At 44.3% G+C, this 19,122-nt stretch overlaps 1 protein-coding gene across 7 annotated transcripts; it reads left to right on the top strand.

Moving 5' to 3' along the window:
- The first annotated feature begins 842 nt into the window (after positions 1-842).
- ADRA1A (adrenoceptor alpha 1A) lies at positions 843-18,315 on the top strand. 7 transcript variants are annotated; one of them, XM_038160531.1, is made up of 4 exons: positions 843-1,120; positions 2,279-2,787; positions 3,172-3,900; positions 14,944-18,315. In XM_038160531.1, the coding sequence occupies exons 3-4, from the start codon at positions 3,273-3,275 to the stop codon at positions 15,453-15,455; spliced, it is 1,140 nt and encodes a 379-aa protein (XP_038016459.1). In that variant the 5' UTR covers positions 843-1,120; positions 2,279-2,787; positions 3,172-3,272; the 3' UTR covers positions 15,456-18,315. The 7 variants fall into 7 exon arrangements, with proteins under 7 accessions (XP_038016459.1, XP_038016462.1, XP_038016460.1 ...); XM_038160534.1 differs by lacking the exon at positions 2,279-2,787 and having other exon boundaries at positions 3,268-3,900; XM_038160532.1 differs by lacking the exon at positions 2,279-2,787.
- Positions 18,316-19,122: the final 807 nt, after the last annotated feature.

The following is a 19,122-nucleotide window of genomic DNA, read 5'->3' as shown; positions in this document are numbered from 1 at the left end:
TGCCACAAGGGTGACTATGATGTCCCAAACTCCTTGCCCAACCTGCTCAAATTGCACATTCCTGGGAGCTGCTTTTTAAATTTTTCCTCCAGTAGCAATGGCTATCCCAGAAGCAAACAGGCACTCTGAATTTGTTGGACCAGGGATCCCTGCTGCTGACAAGTGCAGATTTGCTTTCAGTACTCTCCTGGGGGAATCTGAGCATCACTCAAATTTACCTCTGTCTGTGAAACTCTTGAACCCACAACCCCAAAATTTCCCTCCAAAGTTACTGCCCAGGAGGAGGAGGTGGAGAGTCTGTCATGCAAGAATAGGCACATGGTTCATCTACTTCCTTGTGGCTACAGGGTTAGCTGGCCTTTGGCCATGAAATCCACTCTGTGTCCCCTTCACTTCAGGACATCACTTTTGTATCTGTTCTTTATCAGGGACTTTGGACACATTTTTTTTAACTGCAATTAAAAGCCATGTGAAAAATCAATCTCCCTTCAACATCACATTCTGCTGGAGGAATTTCCTCCTTAAACTCCCATCTCCAGTCAGCTGTGCTTTGTCCCACCATACAGAATCCCCTGGAAGTGTGTCCTGCCTTCATCTCCTTGTTCCGTTTGTCCTGCTGGAAATTCTCTTTTTAGATCCCAAAAATTTTGTGTTAACTTATGAACAGCAGTTTGTTATCTGCCTTTCACTCTCAGGTCTCTGCAGGAGTTTGAGTGGACAAAAAAAAAAAAAAAAAAAAGGAAGATTTAAAACCACACTTGAGAGTGCTCTTTCTTTCTGGGCAATACGGGAGTGGCAGTGAATTATGGTAATGGTAAGACTACTGCTCTGCTACACAGCAGAGCAGCAAAGTTCCTGCTGCTCCTTGGCAGTGTGGAGCTGAGCTCTGAACAGGGCACGGATCCCTCCAGGGAGCCTGGAGCCAACCCCTCACAGTCGCGGGATCCAGGGAATCAGCCCCACTGCCAGCTGCTGAAATACCAGTGGGGCAATAAAGGGAGCAAAGCAGAGGATTTCCAGGCACGGAGCCCCATCCCTCCATGAAAGAGGAGCCTGCTGTGCTGAGAATCTCCTTCCCAGATGCTCACAGGAGCTGTGCTGCCTTCTGAAGACTGAAGAGGTGGGTGTGGGGCACACACAGCAGCTTGGAGTCTGCTCTTCCCAGCATCAGCTATCTCCACAGGCTGGGCATTATTTGGTAATTATCACAATTGTAATGCTCAGAGATGCTCGATTCAACACTCACTTTTCATGTATGTGCTTAGATAATCTGTCCTTTTCTTTCTTGGGATTATTCCTCAACTCGTTCCATCTGGTGGGAAAGAAAATAAGATCCAATTTCATTTTAGTGTACTGAAGTAAAATACCCACAGTGTGATACCTATCCATCTCCCCCTTCCCCCCTCCTTGCCTGTGAACTGGGAATTTTGGGGCTTCAGAGTTTGAAATGCTTTTGCCTGCAGGAAAGTTCAGCATGAAGGTTTGGAAATGGGACAGTTGTTGCTGCTTAAAGCGCGATCTGAGGGACTCATCCCAAAGGACACTTAGAGAGTCCTTCCTCATCTGGGGTTTTACAGCCACAGTCTTAGTGGTGGTTTTTCACCTCTGATTAATATTTGGGATGGAAATTCTATATTCACATGGAGATGCTGGGAAAGGTTTTGCAGCTCCCACTTGCAGCTCTCCTCTCCATGCCCCCCAGGTCTTGGTCCCCAGGCTAATCCTCACTTTTCCATCTGAGGTACCTTTTCTCCATATTTAGTCAGCAAAGGCTGAGCTTGGCTTCCAGATACCCTGAAATGTTGTGTCACTCACTAGGACGCTTGCTCCTTGCAACATTTTCTGCTTGGCTTTGGAGTTGCTTTTCCTTATAGATTTTCAAGATTGGCAGCTCAGCTGGACTAACACTTTAGTGGGGAAAAGTCTCGCTTAATAAAGAAACCTGAGATTAAATTCTGGGCTTCTAAATCTGCCGCACAGTTTGTATAGTCCTGAATTGTGTCCTGCAGGCTTCTGTCTTTCCTAGAACTGGTCTCTGCAGGTGAGCTAATAATTAGGATTGATGCCTAGCCGCATAAAGAAGGGAAAATTCAGATAGGAAAACCCACTTGGATCTCTCAGTTGCTGTTAAACAGTGCTGGAAAAGGTTGGTTCCACTGGCTGAAGCCAGCCTGAGGAAAGCACCCTAAAATAGCCTCCTGCTCTATTCATATATGGGAACCCTAGCAGCGAGTGTGGCTTCTGGGAATCGCATTGTTCCTGTTTTTGTCTTCTCCAGGGGGGTGAGGATCTGCAGAGAGCACAAGAGCATGGCCCTGTGCACACGGCAAACTCCATTCTTCCCCTCAGAGCAAGCCAGGAGCTGATGTATATGAGCTTTAATTTGAAGCCCAGGACCTTGACTGATGAGTGCTCCACATATGGAAAGCTCTGACTGACAGCCTAAACCCTGGATGGGGTGTGCTCAAACAAAATTGCTGAGCAGACACAGCAACCTCCACCCAGTCAGGTTTCTAAGCCAATTTTAAGACAGAATCAGGACTAACACCAGGCAATTAAAAGCATCAGTGATTTCCTCTCAGGAGAAGCTAAATTGGAGACCCTTTGGAATATTTACTTTCCTTAAATACAGAACCTTCCCCAAAAGACAGAAATTATTTTAACCTGGAGCTCCAGTATTTCTTATCACATAGCCCTGGAAAGTGGGACAAACAGCCTCCGGGTTTTGTAGCCCCACTTATGCACCCCAAGGAAAATCGAGAAGGAGTTAAATTTGACTCGGAGCTGGTGAGTATCGACCATGTATTCTGGTGAAAGCTTAGGAGCAAGGGCAGGTTTTCTAATATGTTTCTGGATCTTTCTCATTGCTGCTGGTGCTGCAGTCCTAAAACATTCTTCAAAACTCTTTTCCCCAGCAAGGCTAAGCAAATGTTGCCTATAGGACCTTCCTGATCTTGTCACTGTTCCTGCCTGGAAAGGGGGTGAAGTTCAGCAGTCTCACATGGACATTACCAGCCATGGCTTTCCTCCCTGGAAACTCCTCCGAGTGCTCCAACTGCACCCACTCTGTGGAGCCTGTGAACATTTCCAAGGCCATCTTACTGGGTGTTATTCTAGGGGGGCTGATTGTTTTTGGGGTTTTGGGTAATATCCTGGTTATCCTGTCCGTAGCCTGCCACAGACACCTCCAGAGTGTCACCCACTATTACATCATCAACCTGGCTGTAGCTGACCTCCTCCTGACTTCTACCGTCCTGCCCTTCTCAGCTACCATGGAGATTTTGGGCTACTGGGTCTTTGGGAGGATCTTCTGCAACATCTGGGCAGCTGTTGACGTGCTTTGCTGCACTGCTTCCATCATGAGCCTCTGCATCATCTCCATCGACCGATACATCGGGGTGAGCTACCCACTGAGGTACCCCAGTATAGTGACAGAGAGGAGGGGCCTCCTGGCCCTGTTGTGTGTCTGGGCACTGTCCCTGGTCATCTCTATTGGGCCCCTTTTCGGCTGGAAGGAGCCAGCCCCAGAGGATGAGACTATCTGCCAGATCACCGAGGAGCCTGGCTACGTCTTGTTCTCAGCTCTGGGCTCCTTCTACCTCCCCCTGATCATCATCCTGGTGATGTACTGCCGGGTCTACGTGGTGGCCAAAAGGGAAAACAAAGGGCTGACCTCTGGGCTGAAGACAGAGAAATCCCATTCCGAGGAGGTGACCCTCCGCATCCACCGCAAAAACATACCTGGTGCAAGCAGCTCTGCACCCAACCCCAAGAGCAAGCACCACTTCTCTGTGCGCCTGCTCAAGTTCTCCAGGGAGAAGAAAGCTGCCAAGACCCTGGGAATAGTTGTGGGATGCTTCGTCCTCTGTTGGCTCCCATTTTTTGTAGTAATGCCTCTTGGTAAGTAGAGCTAACCCCTGTGTGTCTTCCAGCACCTTCTGGGCAGGGAGGGTTGTGCTTGTGGCTGAGTGTGTTAACACTGATCAGAAAAGCTCTGAGGGAAAAATTTTGTGCTGCAAAGCAGTCAAAAAAAAAAAAACACTCACTACCACAAAGCAGGGACCGTGAAAAAAAACGCGAGTCTTAAATTAGACCAAATCTGGTCTCTGGTGATGAGAAACAAAATTCTGAAAACCAGGGAAGCAATCTTGTACTTTTTCCACATAGAAAATTCTCTTTTGTGAACTAGAGCAGATATTTGTGACCATCTCTACTATAGGAACAGGATCTTTAGGGGTTTGTTTGCAGTCAGGCGACTTAAACGTGTAAAAGATCATAATTAAATACATTCAGGGTTGAAGTAGCTGTTCACAGATCTCCTGGAGTGCTCAGCATTGATGATTCCCACTCTAAGGAAAAAAATACCCACTTCCTATCAGGAAATTCATCCTGTGAGATACCATAACTCCAAACAAGGTTAATATTTTTATCCAATTTTTCATATGATCAGTCAGGAGACAGCAGTGAAGGTCCTTCCAACTAATTTTATACTGCTCTGGATTGCAGCTTTTCTGGGAACCAATTGAGCCCACTGGCCAAACACTGCCTCAGCCACCATGCTAGAGGTGAATATTTATTCTCCAGTTGTCATTCCAGAGAGGAGCAAAGCTGGGGATTTGCTCTGCTTTGCTGGAATATAAAGAAGTAATTAGAATTTTAATTAAACCTTGCTCAGTTACCGTGGATCCACTTGCAGGATGGAAAAGCAGAATATAATTCCATACCTATAGCTGAGGGTGAGAGACATGGCTCATCACAGTAGGTTGGGCTCTGTCATTAAATATTAGGTTTTTCAAACATGGAAACTAAAACGTGTGACTTGCTCAATTTCAGGGCTTTTCTTATGGAAAGGGCTTATGTTGTACAGGAAAAATAAAGTAAGATTTTATGGAAGCTTTAGTTAGTAAGACAACAATATGGACAATTCAGAAAAGGTAAAACAGCCTTACCTAAACATGAAAAGAAAGATTTGGGGATTTTATTTTCCTTTGTTTTTGTTTTGTTTTGTTTTGTTTTGTTTTGTTTTGTTTTGTTTTGTTTTAAACTCTGTTTTTACAAACCTTAATAAATAACTCTTTCAATTAACTCCTACTGGCTTTACCAAGATTTATGAAGACAGAAAAAAAATCTGTTGCTAATGTGAAAAAACACAAAAATTCAGAATTTTTTCCTCTTTGTCAATACTGGGAAGTGCTAGATTGGAACTGTTTCCTAAGGAGAAGCCCTCGAGGGCCTGGCTCATGCTGGCCAGGATCTCAGCATGTTGGAATGCTGCTTGCCAAGATGACTGAAACATACTCAAAAAGGTTTTGAGAGAATGCATTAAACACACTTTTCATCTGCAAATGTGATTGCCCACACAGAGCTCTTGTTAATTAATTTGCTTTGGATTTAAGAAATCTTCTGGGCTCCAGAATGGCTTTGTATCTTCCTTTGATCCCTTGTAAGGAAACTCTGGTGGGTTTTTTTCTCTTTTTTTTTTTTTTTTTGGCGGGGGGGGGTTTACTGGGTCTTTTTAAAGCATATATTATAGGGCTTTCAAAACCTATTTGCTACTTTTGTTTAGGAACAAAAAAATATGGATTAAACAGACAAGTCGCACTAAAAAAGTCGTCAGAAAAGCCAAGGACTCATCTTGATGCAGGGCACTTTCCAAAAGATAGCAACCACTTTCAGGTCTGTCCTCCAGCCAGACCCAATTGGGATAAGGAAGGGAAGTGATCCTGACAGGGTCTTGGGGTCCTGTCAAGGTCTGACTTTCCAGATGTATAAAATCCTCCTTGTTGAAACCCTGGAGGAGGCTCATAGCATACATGGCTGGGCAACCAGAACTTGACCAGCTCTGCAGCTTTGTGGCCATGGGACAGACCAAAACATGGTCCCATCAACCAATTCTGGAGGGATCTGACTGATGTGGAGGTGTGGAGGTGCCATGCAGGGACATCGTTTATAGGTGGACTTGGACAGCTGGAATCAATGATCCAAGAGATCTTTTCCAACCTAAATGCCTATAATTCCATGATTCCATCAGTCAGACCACTCCCAATGCAGATTGCCCATAAAACAGACACTCTTAAACTGCTACAGAAATCTCTTCAGACAACTGTGCTCATCATTCCATGCAGCACAACTTCCCCAAACCTAGATTAATTTCACTGTAATCTACAGCACCTTCAAGATTTCCACATCTGTTAGCATCCACTTTACCAGCCAAGAACTGCATCCAAGCAAGAAACATTAGGTTTACGAAAGTGTATCATAAAGCAAGGTGGAAGCCTTTGAGGTGTAGGTATGGGAAGGGCAAGAGGGATAGAAGGATATTGAGAAAGGCACAATATCCATGTTGGCTAATGCTGCTGAAAATAACTGGAGAAACAACTGGAGTATCCCTGCCATAAGAAATTATTTTAATTGAAACTGGAGTGTAAAGGTATCAGTCGCAGTCTGTATAAGGAATGCTTTTTCTCTTAGTATCTTGGATTAAGTTTCATTCCAAAGGTTCTGTGCAAAATCCTTCACCGCAATAATCCAACACATCTTCTCAATTGGCTTGAAGTTTGTGGGGAAAACCAGGAAATTATAATCCTGTTGCAGGAAAATAAGCGAGGGCAATATGTGCTTTTCAAAACTTCTGTAACACACAAGGTCATCTGAGCTTTGGTTTCCATTGATAGAAGTCAGGTTTTCATTCCTGTGAGCAGAGCCAAGCAGAGCTGACATCAGTGACAGCTTCAACTGACAGTTCAGTGACCACCAGACAAACACAAAATAACAAAACAGAGAGAGGAAAAAGCAGCTTTGAGCTTGTCTGCATCTCTCAGAGAGGGTTACGGAGAAGAGCCTGAGCTTATCTGCAGCTTCTGGGCCAAGGGGCAGGGGGTTTGTGGGGAGATGCTCAGATGCAGCTTCATCTGGGCAATCAGGGCATGTTGGGCTCTGACATGCCCTATCACAACCTGCATTTTTGGCTTTTTGTTCTCCTCTTGTAATTTCTGAAAGGGATATAGGATATACGTAGATAGATGGACTGATATAGGAAGACTCAGAGTTGGAAGAGCCCAGAAATCAGTGAAAGCCCCCAGTGATGGAATATTTTCATGTTACAAGTGATCGAACAGATCTTGTCCTGTAACTGGATATGTTGTTCTGGGAATTCTTCAAAAGGTTTCCTTTCAGCAAGATAAAAGACAGTGCTTGGAGGTTGTTTTGAGGTGAAACATGCACAGAACTGATGGAAAAAGGGGTTGAGGGTGTTGCAAAAACAGTCCTGTTTGATATCCTAATGATAAATCATTAGTCCTGGGACTAATGATTTATCTTTACAAACTCTCAGAAGAGAACAAGTTCCCAGAGCTTTGCTTGTGGTCTATTTTCTGTGGATCAACTTGTAGGTGTTGCTTTCCAAAGCTGGAAAAAATAAAAAGGGAAAGTCAGAGCTAGGAGGCCACAGGGGGAAAAACACTAAACTGTGCAAGGGAGAGGAAGGGTTTTAGCATTTGTCGATCATTCCCATGATTAAGAAAGCAAAAAAGAGGATCTGCTGGAGGGTGTCTGTGTTTGTGGTCTAGGAGTAAATTAGTCTTGTGAACTGACACAAACACTGTCAAGGGAATCATCTAATCCTGTCTGCAGATGGTTTCTATTTACTATTTTGTGGTAATTTTTTTAACTGAGTCAAAGAGGACCACTCTACATTCATTAGACACAAACCAGAAAAATAAGGCACATTTTTCTGTCTCTGCTGTTGACACAACATGACTTCTCAGAGGGTCACAAGGCTCAGAGTAGCAACACACATCAACACAGACTCCCCACATTAATACTTCAGTGTTCTCTCAGTGAGAGAAAAAAAGATATAAAAGTGGAAGAAAACCCTCAGAATAAAGCCCCAGCTCTTTCTCTGGATCCCAGCTCAGGGAGAGGAGGGAGAGGAAGGATGCTCGCACTCCTAGAGTCACGGAGCACAAGTGTGTGTGTGTGAGCTAAACCATTGAATGGGGAGAATTTCAGCCATGAAGATAAACAGACAAGACATTTCCATAGCAGGGTTTTTTTTAGGTTTTTTGATGATCACAAGGGGCATTTTTCATAATCACAGACTGGAAAGGCACTGTTGATCTGGGTTGATAATTCAACTAATGACAAAGATCCCATGGACATTGCTGGGCTAACATTTCTCCACCATTCCCAAATCCTGAAATGTGTCCCAGTGACTGAAAACATAGTAAAGGAGAGGAGGAATCAATATTAAAAACCATTTATACTAAAAACAAAGGAGGGAAGTTTGATTAGCTGTGCTCTGCTTTGAGAGCCACTCCCGTGGCTCTCTTGTGTGTGTCACCTGTCACAGGAGCCTCGTCCTTGTCTCAGAATATCCCTCGTCATGCAGCCACCACCTTCAAATCCCCAGAGTAAAGGAAGCAGGAGATACATTTTTCACTCTCTCTCAAATGCTACAGCACAATTCAGGGCTGGGGAGTGATGGAAAGGCCGTGGTGAGTGATTCTCCCACCCCACTGAGCAAATGTCAGGATTTGTCTGCAATTTGGATAATGGGAGAAGTACTTGGCTCTTGCTGAAGGAGATAATTTCTTGTTTCTGACTCCAAGGATTCCAAAATCATGACAGACAACAAACTCATGAGGCAGCCTGAGACTGACCCAGATTCTCAAACTATTCTCTGGTTGGGTTTTGTTTGTTTGTTTTTTTAATTTTTAAAGGAAATTATTGTTTTATTTTAAGTGAATGACTTCAGGAGTGAGGGCTTCAGGGAAAATATCAAATATCTCCAAAATGTCAGCAATGGGATCCAGACCCATTCCACTGCAGTAAGAGCTTGGGAACTGGAATTGGAGTGACAATTACATTGATTTGTGATACAATGTGATTATTTGGGTTCACATGGGTAACAAAACCTCAGTTTACCTTCCCATGGTTTTTTATCAGTTTTCTAAATCTGCAGCTGCCCACAGCAAATCTGGAAATAGTTGCTTGCTGAGACATTTCCCAGAAATATCATCCATCCTAAGTGGGTACAATATGAAACAGAGCATAAATTAGGTCTGAAATAATCCAAATCATCAGAGCAGTGTTCCCAGACTGACCCATTCCTGCTGCCTGACCTTTTCACCTCTCACCTGTGCCCAGACACCCTCATGGTGCCGCAGAGAGGTGAATTCAGGGGTTTGGGAGGGAAAACAAACTCGCTCCTCCCTCTATGTCTGTTTATTATGCATCAGCGATAGCCAAGCACAAAGTCCCTCTCATTTTCCTTCAGAAATAACCACAATATTCCAGGCCCTGGGGAGGCACAGCTGGAAAGTGCAAGACTTCCTCACATCACCGCTTTTTTCTGCACTGGTTGTGTTAATTGGATTGTGCAGAGTCCAGGATCATTTCCTACTGTCCAACTGAGAGCATATAGGAGAGGTCATGTGTGCACAGGGGGCAGCTTTCAATGTCTGCAGCAACATATATATATATATATATATATATGTGTGTGTGTGTGTGTGTGTGTTGTATCTTATATAAACTTTATATATGCTTATTTTTATGAATACACTTTCCAGAGGGTGGATTGAATCATGACCTGAGATGCAGTATAGAACACTTAGGGAATAAAGTTTAGCACTAACACTGGGCTTGGGAACACAAAATGTAGCTAATTTATCAATGTTTGTAGAGCCATGAGAGATTAGGGAGGCCATGGTACACAGTTAATTCCCTTTGGAATATCATTGCTCCTCTGTGCTTCATCCTCTGCGTCTTTATGGCTCTGGAAGAGCTGTTGCCCTCTGGACTGACTGCTTCATGGCAGATCCCAGGATCCGAGTTTTGAGCTTTGCTTCTCCATAACCAGAGCTCTCTTCCTGTTCCCAGCCTAAAGGGGCTTCAAGAGCTGGAGAGGGACTTGGGACAAGGGAATTACAAAACAAGTGGAAATGGCTTCCCAATGCCAGAGGGTAGGGTTAGATGGGATATTAGAATTGTTCCCTGGGAGGGTGGGGAGGGTCTGGGAGGGAATTCCCAGAGAAGCTGTGGCTGCCCCAGATCCCTGGCAGTGCCCAAGGCCAGGTTGGACAGGGCTTGGAGCACCCTGGGATAGTGGAAGGTGTCCCTGCCCATGGCAAGGGGTGGCACTGGATGGGATTTAAGGTCCTTTCCTACCCAAACCATTCTGGGATTCTCTATGGACACAACCCTGATCTCCCCCATACACTGCAGCAGCATCACCCCCACCTGACCTCTGTGCTCTGCCTCAGACACCATATTTAAGCTGCACAAAATAAAAAGAGGGGAAAAAAGCAGCAAACCTAAACAGAGCTGCAAGATTCAGTAGCAGAGATGGATTTGTAGTAGAGATGGATTTACAGCTGAGAAGGATTTGTAGCAGAGATGGGTTTGTAGCTGAGATGGTTTTTAACACCACAAAGGGTTCATGGGTCACAGAAATATATGGGATCTGATTCCTGTGGTGCTGACAGTGATGATGCAGAGTAAATAACCCAAGTTTTTTACAGTCTGGCAGGTTCCAAAGCCCTCTCTGCTGTCCATCAGTGAAATGATGCACAACATCAGGGCTGGTTTTTAAACAACCCATAATCAGGCAGCTCTTGTGACAAATGACAAAGTCAAATTACAGTTTTGAGAATGAATTAGCACTTACTCACCAGGAGGGACGTGGCAAACTTACCTCTCAGAGCTGAAGAAACTTCCAGCTGACAAACAGGAAAATAAAAGATGCGGGAAGAAAATGCAATCCTGACATTTCCAAGGATGAGTGATGAAATACTTAATGGCAAAAGATCTCGGGAGGCTCATAGTACATTTTATTTTATTTACTTTTACAAGAAGCAATTGTATTGTGCTACTGACACTTGAGTCTCCTCAACCTTTTGAAAACAAAGCAGGAATTGCAGCATCATTTACTCAATCCATGTTTCAAAATGCATTAAAAGACCCCTTGAAGCTTTCTTTACTGTTCCTCCAGCACAGACTGCAGGGGGACAGTGTAAGGTGAAGCCTTTAAACTTTAATCAGGTTTGCTGCTACTTACGACTTAATTCCTGACAGTGCGCAAAGGAAGATATTAAGGCCAGTGAATAGCACAGAGAATTAATTTCAAGGGTGAAAACTTAATATATTAGCTACTGTTCACCCTCCAGCTCTCCTAGAGGACACCTGGATGGCACCTGTGATTCCAGCTGGTCTGGAGTGAGAGGATTGGAAAAATATGCTCTGAGAATTAGGTACAAAACTTCTGCTTTCTCAGCCCTGGCTTATGGTGTCCAGGTGTCCAAACTTTAACTGGCATGAATTGGCAGTCACCAAATGGTCAAGGATTGAATGGAAATGCTCATCCCAGCTCCACCTGCTTTCCCTGTGCTCACTGCTCTGTAGGGAACGTGTACCATACACCCTAAAAAAGAGGTAATTCACCACTCTTGTTTAATCTCATGATTAATTATGGTCATTGTTTAAAAAAAAAAAAAAAAACCACAAAATCTTTGTTTTATTTCTCCTTTGAGTTCATCTGACCTGAGCTGTCCATTCTGAGAGCTCAGCACTGAACAAACTACTTTGTCACCAGGTTTGAAAATGCCTCCTGCTCATTACCAGATCCATCAGCCACTGAGATTGATCACAACAACATCAATGAATATTAAAGGTTTGCAAGAAAGGGACACATTCTTAGGATTCTGTGGGGAGGAGATTCCATTCCTCAAGGATTTGGAAAATAAGATATTTTTCCCCTTTTCCTAGATACTCAGGTAGCCAACAGGAAAGGTTATGGAGTATTTCTGAGCTACAGAGGTAACTGTGTGGCTGCAATAGAAGGGCAGAGAGTTCAGTGGCCCCTGAGTGTCAAACACACTCTACAGGGAGACCAGAGGGGGAGTTTTTACCAGGGCATACACTGACAACAGAGGGAGGAATGGCTTTGGGGTGAAGGAGGGTACACTTGGATTAGACATTGGAAAGAAATTCCTCCCTGTAAGGGTGGTGAGGGACTGGGATAGATTTCCCACAGAAGCTGTGGCTGCTGCATTCCTGAAAGGGTCCATGGGCAGGTTGGAGCACCCTGGGATAGTGGAAGGTGTCCCTGCCAATGGCAGAGGGCTGGAATTAGGTGATCTTTCATTTCCCTTCCAATCCAAACCGTTCCATGATTATTTGAACGCCAGTGCGTAGTGGGATCTGTAGATAACACTGCCTCTGTGCTGTTAAAGCTACTTCATTTTCTTTCACTGTGTGTTATTCCAAGGCAACAACGAGTGTCTCCACTGATGAACCAAAAAAGGCTACATTAATAAATTAACATGCAGATCCCACCCCAAAAAAAGAGCAAGGGACAGACTCTGACACTGGCTGTTTTCTATTTTTATCAGACTTTGGCACAGCCCTTGCATTCCATCTGGAGAGAGCAAGGAGTTGCAGCAAACAGGAATTGTTATTGTTTACCCATTTTTACACTTGGCCTCACACAGCTGATTCCCTGAACCGGGATTCGGTTCACCTTTTCTCACACCACAAAATGGGAAAGCAGCAGATACACTGCACTTAAATGAGGAAACAAACCAAAAAATTGAGCATGATTTGGGCATTTAGAAGCCTTTTGTTATTTTTCATCTGCCAATGACTTCAGCCAGAAAGTTCTTTGAGAATGTTATTTAGTTGTTTTTCACTAAAAGAGAGAAGCATAAATTTGCTGAGAAAAAATTTAGGTTGTAGGTATGTGTGCTTGCTTGTGCTTCACTGCAAAACAGCATTTGTTTTCTTTAGCAAAACCTTTTTGGTCTTAAAATCCGGTTGATATTGAAAGTAATAATGAAACTCCTCTACCTGGGCCAGATTGGAGCAACCAGAATCTACCATGGAGGCAGTGAGACCCATGCTTGGTGCCCAGGTCATATCTGAGGTTGCAATCAGAGGTTCAGCTGCCCCAGTACAGAGACAGAGCTCCTGTGGCATGTTCTGCACTGCCTGGGGAAGAAACAGCTTTGGGAAAGGCTTAGTGCCTCTAAAGAGGCTCCAAGAGAGCTGGAGAGGGACTTGGGACAAGGCCTGGAGGGACAGGGCAAGGGGGAATGGCTTCAAACTGACAGAGGGCAGGGATGGAGGGGATATTGGGAAGGCATTTCTCTCTGTGAGGGTGGCAGAGGCTGGGATAGAATTCCTAGAGCAGCTGTGGCTGCCCCTGGATCACTGGAAGTGTCCAAGGCCAGGCTGGAGCACCCTGGGATAGTGGACAGTGTCCCTACTCATGGCAGGGGGTGGCACTGGATGGGTTTTAAGGTCCCTCCAATCCAAACCATCCTGTGATGATCCTGACTTGGTGTCACTTCTCTGCTGCTGTAGCACACACACACCATCTGGTCTGAGATCAGAGACCCCTGCAAGGCTTCTCACCCTGCCCCATGTCCTGTCCCCTCCCTGGCAGCAGTGTCCCTGGGCTCTGCTCAGGGTGCAGAAGGTGCTGCCACCACAAGTTCCGTCCACATTTCCCCATAGAGCCTGTGTTCAGCAGTATGAGCAGGTTATTAATCACCCTGCCCCAGGAGTGTCTCTGGCCCAGGCAGGATTTTGACGCATTCCCACACAGGGAAAACCACCCTAAGAATTGCTGTGGCCACTCGAAAGCATTTGCTGCAAGTGCTGCAGTTTTGTTTGACAAAGACTGAGGAAAAAGGTTGGAGCAGTTGAGCAGCTCTCAGATTTCAGTCAGAACACCCTTAGAGGGCATTATCAGCTTTTCTTCAGCCAGGAGAGGTCCAGGGAACAGATCAATCCCCGTAAAGCTTAGGAGCTGCTCCCAGACATGGTTAAACTGCAGAGGATGATGGATGCATCAATGTCTGAACCTTCCACAGTATTTCTTTCCACATGCTTACAGTTTTTCCAGGGGAAGCATGAAGACAAGCATTTGTCAGTGTTAAACGTCCTGTCTATTATAAATTTGAATATAAATTCCAAAACAAGTCAATTTTGTTTCTGGGAGGTTTTTTGGTTTGTTTGGTGTTTTTTTTTTTTAATAAAACCAAAGGTTTGGCATCAGGAAAAACATTTGCAAGATTTTAAATCAGCAGATAACTCATCATTCTATAGAAAAAGAAATGCCAAAGTACTTTCTTTACTAAGGAAGTAGTAAAGAAATCTCTTCCTCTTTGAATCATCTTTGGAAGGTAACATTGCAAGTATATATCAGAATATGTGTGTACATAAATAAATTTTAAAAAATAAAAATAAAGATAAAAACAAAAATAAAATAAAAATAAACTAAAACTTAAAATTAATATTAAAATTAAAATTAAAAAATATATACACACATCTCATGGCTGCCTATAAGACCCTCCCCACTGTTCCTTGATATGAGAAGGAAACTTTCCTTTAATTTCTCTCAGTTTTAGATGCATTCCATGAGGCAGGGTGTGGATAGTTAGATTTTCTGAAGGTTTCAGGGAATATCAGTACCCAATACTTTCTAATTTCAAAGACTTTTAGCTGTAACACAGCCAACTCTAATCCCTTTTTTCTCTAACCCTTCTGAAATGATGGGATTTTCTTGCCATCTGAAGCCCCTTGTGATGATCTCCATGATATTGCCGTCATTTGGGTAATTAATCTTGAATTAGGACTCCCTGAGGAAGGAATTTTCCTCTATCCCTGGAATTAGCCCTCTGGATGCCTCTCTAGCTGTAAATGGGAATATAATCCTTGTAATTATAAAATAGCTCTCTTGACTTGATTTCTGATGGAACATCCATGTAATTGTATGACACCACAGATCCTGAAACAGTTGTTCCTGCAGGAATTGTGTTTCCAATCATAATTTTTTCAAGACGGAACAGAATCTTATTTATTTTTTCCAGTGTTTTAGTTTCTTTGGTTACCTGCAATTCCTCACTGCCTCTGCCCTAACACTCTGCGTATTTTCCATTTTAGGCTCTTTCTTTCCTGCAATCAAACCCCCGGACACACTTTTTAAAATAACATTTTGGCTGGGATATTTAAACAGCTGCATCAACCCCATCATCTATCCATGCTCAAGTCAAGAGTTCAAGAAAGCGTTCCATAACGTCCTGAGAGCTCAGTGCCTCCTGAGGAAGCAGCCAGCAATGAAGCAAACCCCCAGCTTCAACCTCAACCATCCTGCAGGCCAGAGTATGGAGAGTGGCAAAGGGGTGGTCCGGATCCCTGTGGGATCAGGAGAAACCTTCTACAAGATCTCCAAGTCAGACGGGGTCTGCGAGTGGAAGATCTTCTCCGCCGTGCAGGGCGTGCCCACCAAAAATGCCGTTTCCAGAGACTGCACAGCTGCCAAAGCCAAGAGCAAAGGGTTCCTGCAGGAATGCTGCTGTGCAGGCACTTCAGGGAGTCTCGTCCATGAGAACTGCAAAGTGCCAACCATTAAAATCCACTCAATTTCCCTGAGCGAGAGTGGGGAGGATGTATAACCAGCTGAGTGCACCAGGCTGGCAGCTTGGAGGCCTCATAGGATGCCACTCTTTTTATGGGGAAGTAGGAATAGGCATGAAAGTTGAACAGATCCAGGTATGAACAGGTGAAACAGGGCCAAAGCTTTAGAGGAAGGATGTCTGTGAGTGCTGGGAGCATGAATGGAGCCCCTCAAAGATAGCGCAAAGATAGGCTTCAGTGGATGTTATTCTGAGAGTCCAGCATCTGCCAGGTGTTTCCTTGGCATTTAAAAGCTTTATCCCTTCATTCTTCTCCTTTTAAGTTCACACTGCTCTCATTTAGGGGCAGTGGAGGAGAAAGCGAGAACCACAAAGACCCTGTGCTGATTTCAGCCTCGACACTCTCTGGCAGCTCCACCTTCAGAGCCATTTTGTGATTCCACCCCTCCCTATAAAGCCAAACCTCATCTGTGGATTTCAGTCAACTCCATTGCCAAGGAAAACTTGATCCAAGTGACTGCACCTCACCAAGCTTCAGAGACCAAGGAGGAGAACTTTTTGTACAATCAGCCTCCCTGATCTCCACACCATACCAAATGAAAATTTGCATCTGTACCTGGTTTGTTCAGGCGTGTGCCTTGATGCAGGTCTAATAAAACTCAAAACTAGGTAAGTCCTTATGAAACAAAGCTCAAAGAACTCACTTGCATTCATCCTTTTGTGTTTCATCTTCTTAGTCCCTCAGGAACCTGCTGAAAGGCTCAGTAATTCTTTGCTCTGATCAGTGAGCAAAGATCAGTGCCACAGTCACTGGAAAAACTACAGATCTTTCCTGTCTCCCTGCCCAGTGTTTTGCTACATTCCTTTTCCCGACTCCTTCAAGTCGGGAAGTGACCAAGTGCTCAAAGCTTTCTGTGAGATCCTGGTACTCTGGAGTCAGGAATTTTCTCCTTGTTCTAAGCAGGGGGAGTTAAACATGTTAAAAGGCTTAAGGATGTCCATTCCCATGAGAAAGGGCCATCCCTTGGGAATTTGAGAGCAAAGCATTTGGAAGCATGTTATATTTTAATACAGCTAATCCAAGTAAATAAATAAATGAGATGGTCAGCATCTGGAAGAAATAGTGGGAGGAATTCTCTGTACAATATTAGAAATAAGCCGCTTTTGACATAACTCCTCCTGAGCCTGCTAAGTAAGAATTCAGCTCCTTGAAACAACATGAGCCCCTACTCTTGTCTGTGTCAGCTGCTGTGCTGAAGATCCACTGCCTTGGAAAGGGAAACGACTCAAGATAAGGGTCATTATCACAGGACAGGGTCTTGAAACAACACCTTGGTGGAGTTGATGAGAATTCATTGTTTATTTATCTCTCACTCAGTATTAAGTCCCCAATGTCAAGAAGATTTGTCTTCTGTGTCTTTTATTTATGCACTCACAGAACACAAATCTGTCACGTGATCCCAGTTTTAGCTTAAATAAGAAATCCACCTCACACTTAAGGTTCTTCAGGCCTAGAATTTGAAGCTAAAAGTGTGGAAATACCATGTAAGAAAATATTCTCATGGTGCTTCAAGCCAAGAGCAGAAGGAGAAAAGCTGGAAATCTCATAAGAAAGTCATGTGAGACTCATTGCCAAGGTTTCCAGTCTCACAGGGTTCAGATATGTGGGATGTGTATTTGGACAAAACCTGAATTTTGAAACATTTTGAAAAAATACTCCTTAAATTGAGCAAGACTGGCAAGATTTAAAGTCTTCACTGCACACTCTTGGTGCCCAACCCTGTTTTATTTTACAACCAATACTTGTTTTATGACCAGAAGGACCCTTTTTGCCGTATCTTCTTTGGAGCTGGGAGATTAACACAGGGTTGCTGCAGTAATTTCAGATTTATTGAGGTTTCACGGTGTCAGGCAAGGAGTTGTTGTGGAGCTACACATGGAGGCTTCCACAACTGGATTAATTAAACTTGAGAGCAATTCTGATGCAGCAATATAATCTGACCCTGTAAGATGAAGATAAATAAGTCAATCTGCTGCTGGCAGTGTCAGGATGGACATGGAAGTAGCACAGTTCTCCTGCGTGGCAGAGACAGAGGTTGGAATAATGAAGTCTTGGTCTCATCTTCATCCTTTTCTTTGTCACCAAACAGATTCTAAAGAATGTCTCTGTGTCCAGGGACTCTGAAAAGCTCCTGGTCCTCAGCATCAGGTAAGCCTGGTCCCGGCCGAATCTCTGCTGCGGCCAGGTTTGCCAGCAACAACAAACACATTATTTGTTTGGCTGCCTCAGAGAATTTCTGCAGGAAAACTGCCCTGTTCCCTTGTTGCAAGAAGGGTCATTGGCACTTATCATTTTGGTGGATATTTGGACTGAGAAGTCTCAAAAACCATAGGAGCTCTAGGAAACAGGAAAAAAAAAAAGGAGTGTAGATTTAAGCAGACAAATTTTTCCTGTTATTTAAAGTGAACTTGGCACTGGTGAAAGACCTGCAGTCACAGAGGCTGAATGTATCTGTCTGTCTAAAAGCATGAACAGGATAAGAGGTTTTCCCAGAGGCTGGACATCAATCATCATTTGTAAAACCTTCCCAGCGTAAGGATTCTGTCATGTGAAACTTTGCAGGGGCACAGAGTAGAGATCAGAGAGTGGCCAGATGGGAAGTGAGAACAGTGGAGTGCCAGGAGTTCCCCTCAAAGCCACATCCAGAATCCACACTGACCTGGCAGTGGATGTGTCCTGCCTGAAACCTCTGAGGGATGGCTCTGACATCCCACCATCCTGTCAGGTTGTCATGGTTTGGCGCTGGCGCAATGCCAGTGCCCCCATGAAGACATATCCTCCCTGGTATCTGCTGTGAGATGCGATCAGAGACAGAGCAAAGCAGGCCTCCACTTGTGAACCAAGAAGAAAAAAAACAACTTTATTATCTTACAACTATAATAAAATGAACACACAGAGCAAAATGGAAACCTTTCAAACATTTCTCCTCCCCCCACTCAATTTCCCACAGCATAAAACAAAACCTTAGATTTTTACCAGTCCATCACCCTTCAAATAATCAACTCAGTCCATCTCCACCCTTCCGACAATCACCTCTCATTTCATCAAGGAGAGAGGAGTCCCTCTTGCACCACAGGCTTCCCCTGGAAACACAGCCAAATCAAGTTGTGTTTCCATGTCCCTCAGCAACCACCTTCGTGACTTCTTCCTTCCATGTCCAGTGCTCTCACCACTGCACATGGACCAGAGCTGCTTTTAGGGTTCCCTTTTCAAGGATGCTTCTCCCAGTTCCAGGAGAAAATGACAGTCTCTCACCTTTTTGGGACACTAGTCCCCCCCAATATTTCACCCGCTGGGGCCGAGGGGTCTCGAGAGCACCATCACCTCATCACCCGTCGTCTCCGCTCACATCACTCCTTTGGCACCAAGCCATTGCCTCCCCCTAAAATGCAGTCTCTGTATTACAGGAAAGGTTCTGTCCATGGCCATACAAGAAGAGTCCAGCCAAAAGCCACTCCATCATCTCCTCCCACCTAGAATTCTTCTCAACTTCTCTCGGTCCTTCTTCACCTTCACAGCTTGCATCACACTGGCGCATTTCCTCTTATTTTATCCCTGTCTCTCTTCTCCTTCAACTCCCGGAGGATCAGCATTTGCAAGGTTTCCATCATCCCATAGAAGGGTTAAAAACACAGTCTCTACTCA

The sequence above is a fragment of the Motacilla alba genome, chromosome 22 (genome assembly GCF_015832195.1).
Source record: "Motacilla alba alba isolate MOTALB_02 chromosome 22, Motacilla_alba_V1.0_pri, whole genome shotgun sequence".
In the NCBI taxonomy this organism is placed as follows: Eukaryota; Metazoa; Chordata; class Aves; order Passeriformes; family Motacillidae; genus Motacilla; species Motacilla alba.
Note: the sequence above shows the minus strand (reverse complement) of the source record. Positions and strands in the feature narration are given on the sequence as shown.

What these genes read in the sequence shown, in the direction of transcription:
- ADRA1A (XM_038160527.1), top strand. Translation starts at nt 3,018, where the DNA reads ATGGCTTTCCTCCCTGGAAACTCCTCCGAGTGCTCCAACTGCACCCAC. An exon ending in TTTTGTAGTAATGCCTCTTG is followed by an intron (nt 3,901 to 14,943) that starts GTAAGTAGAGCT and finishes TTTCCATTTTAG; the next exon opens with GCTCTTTCTTTCCTGCAATC.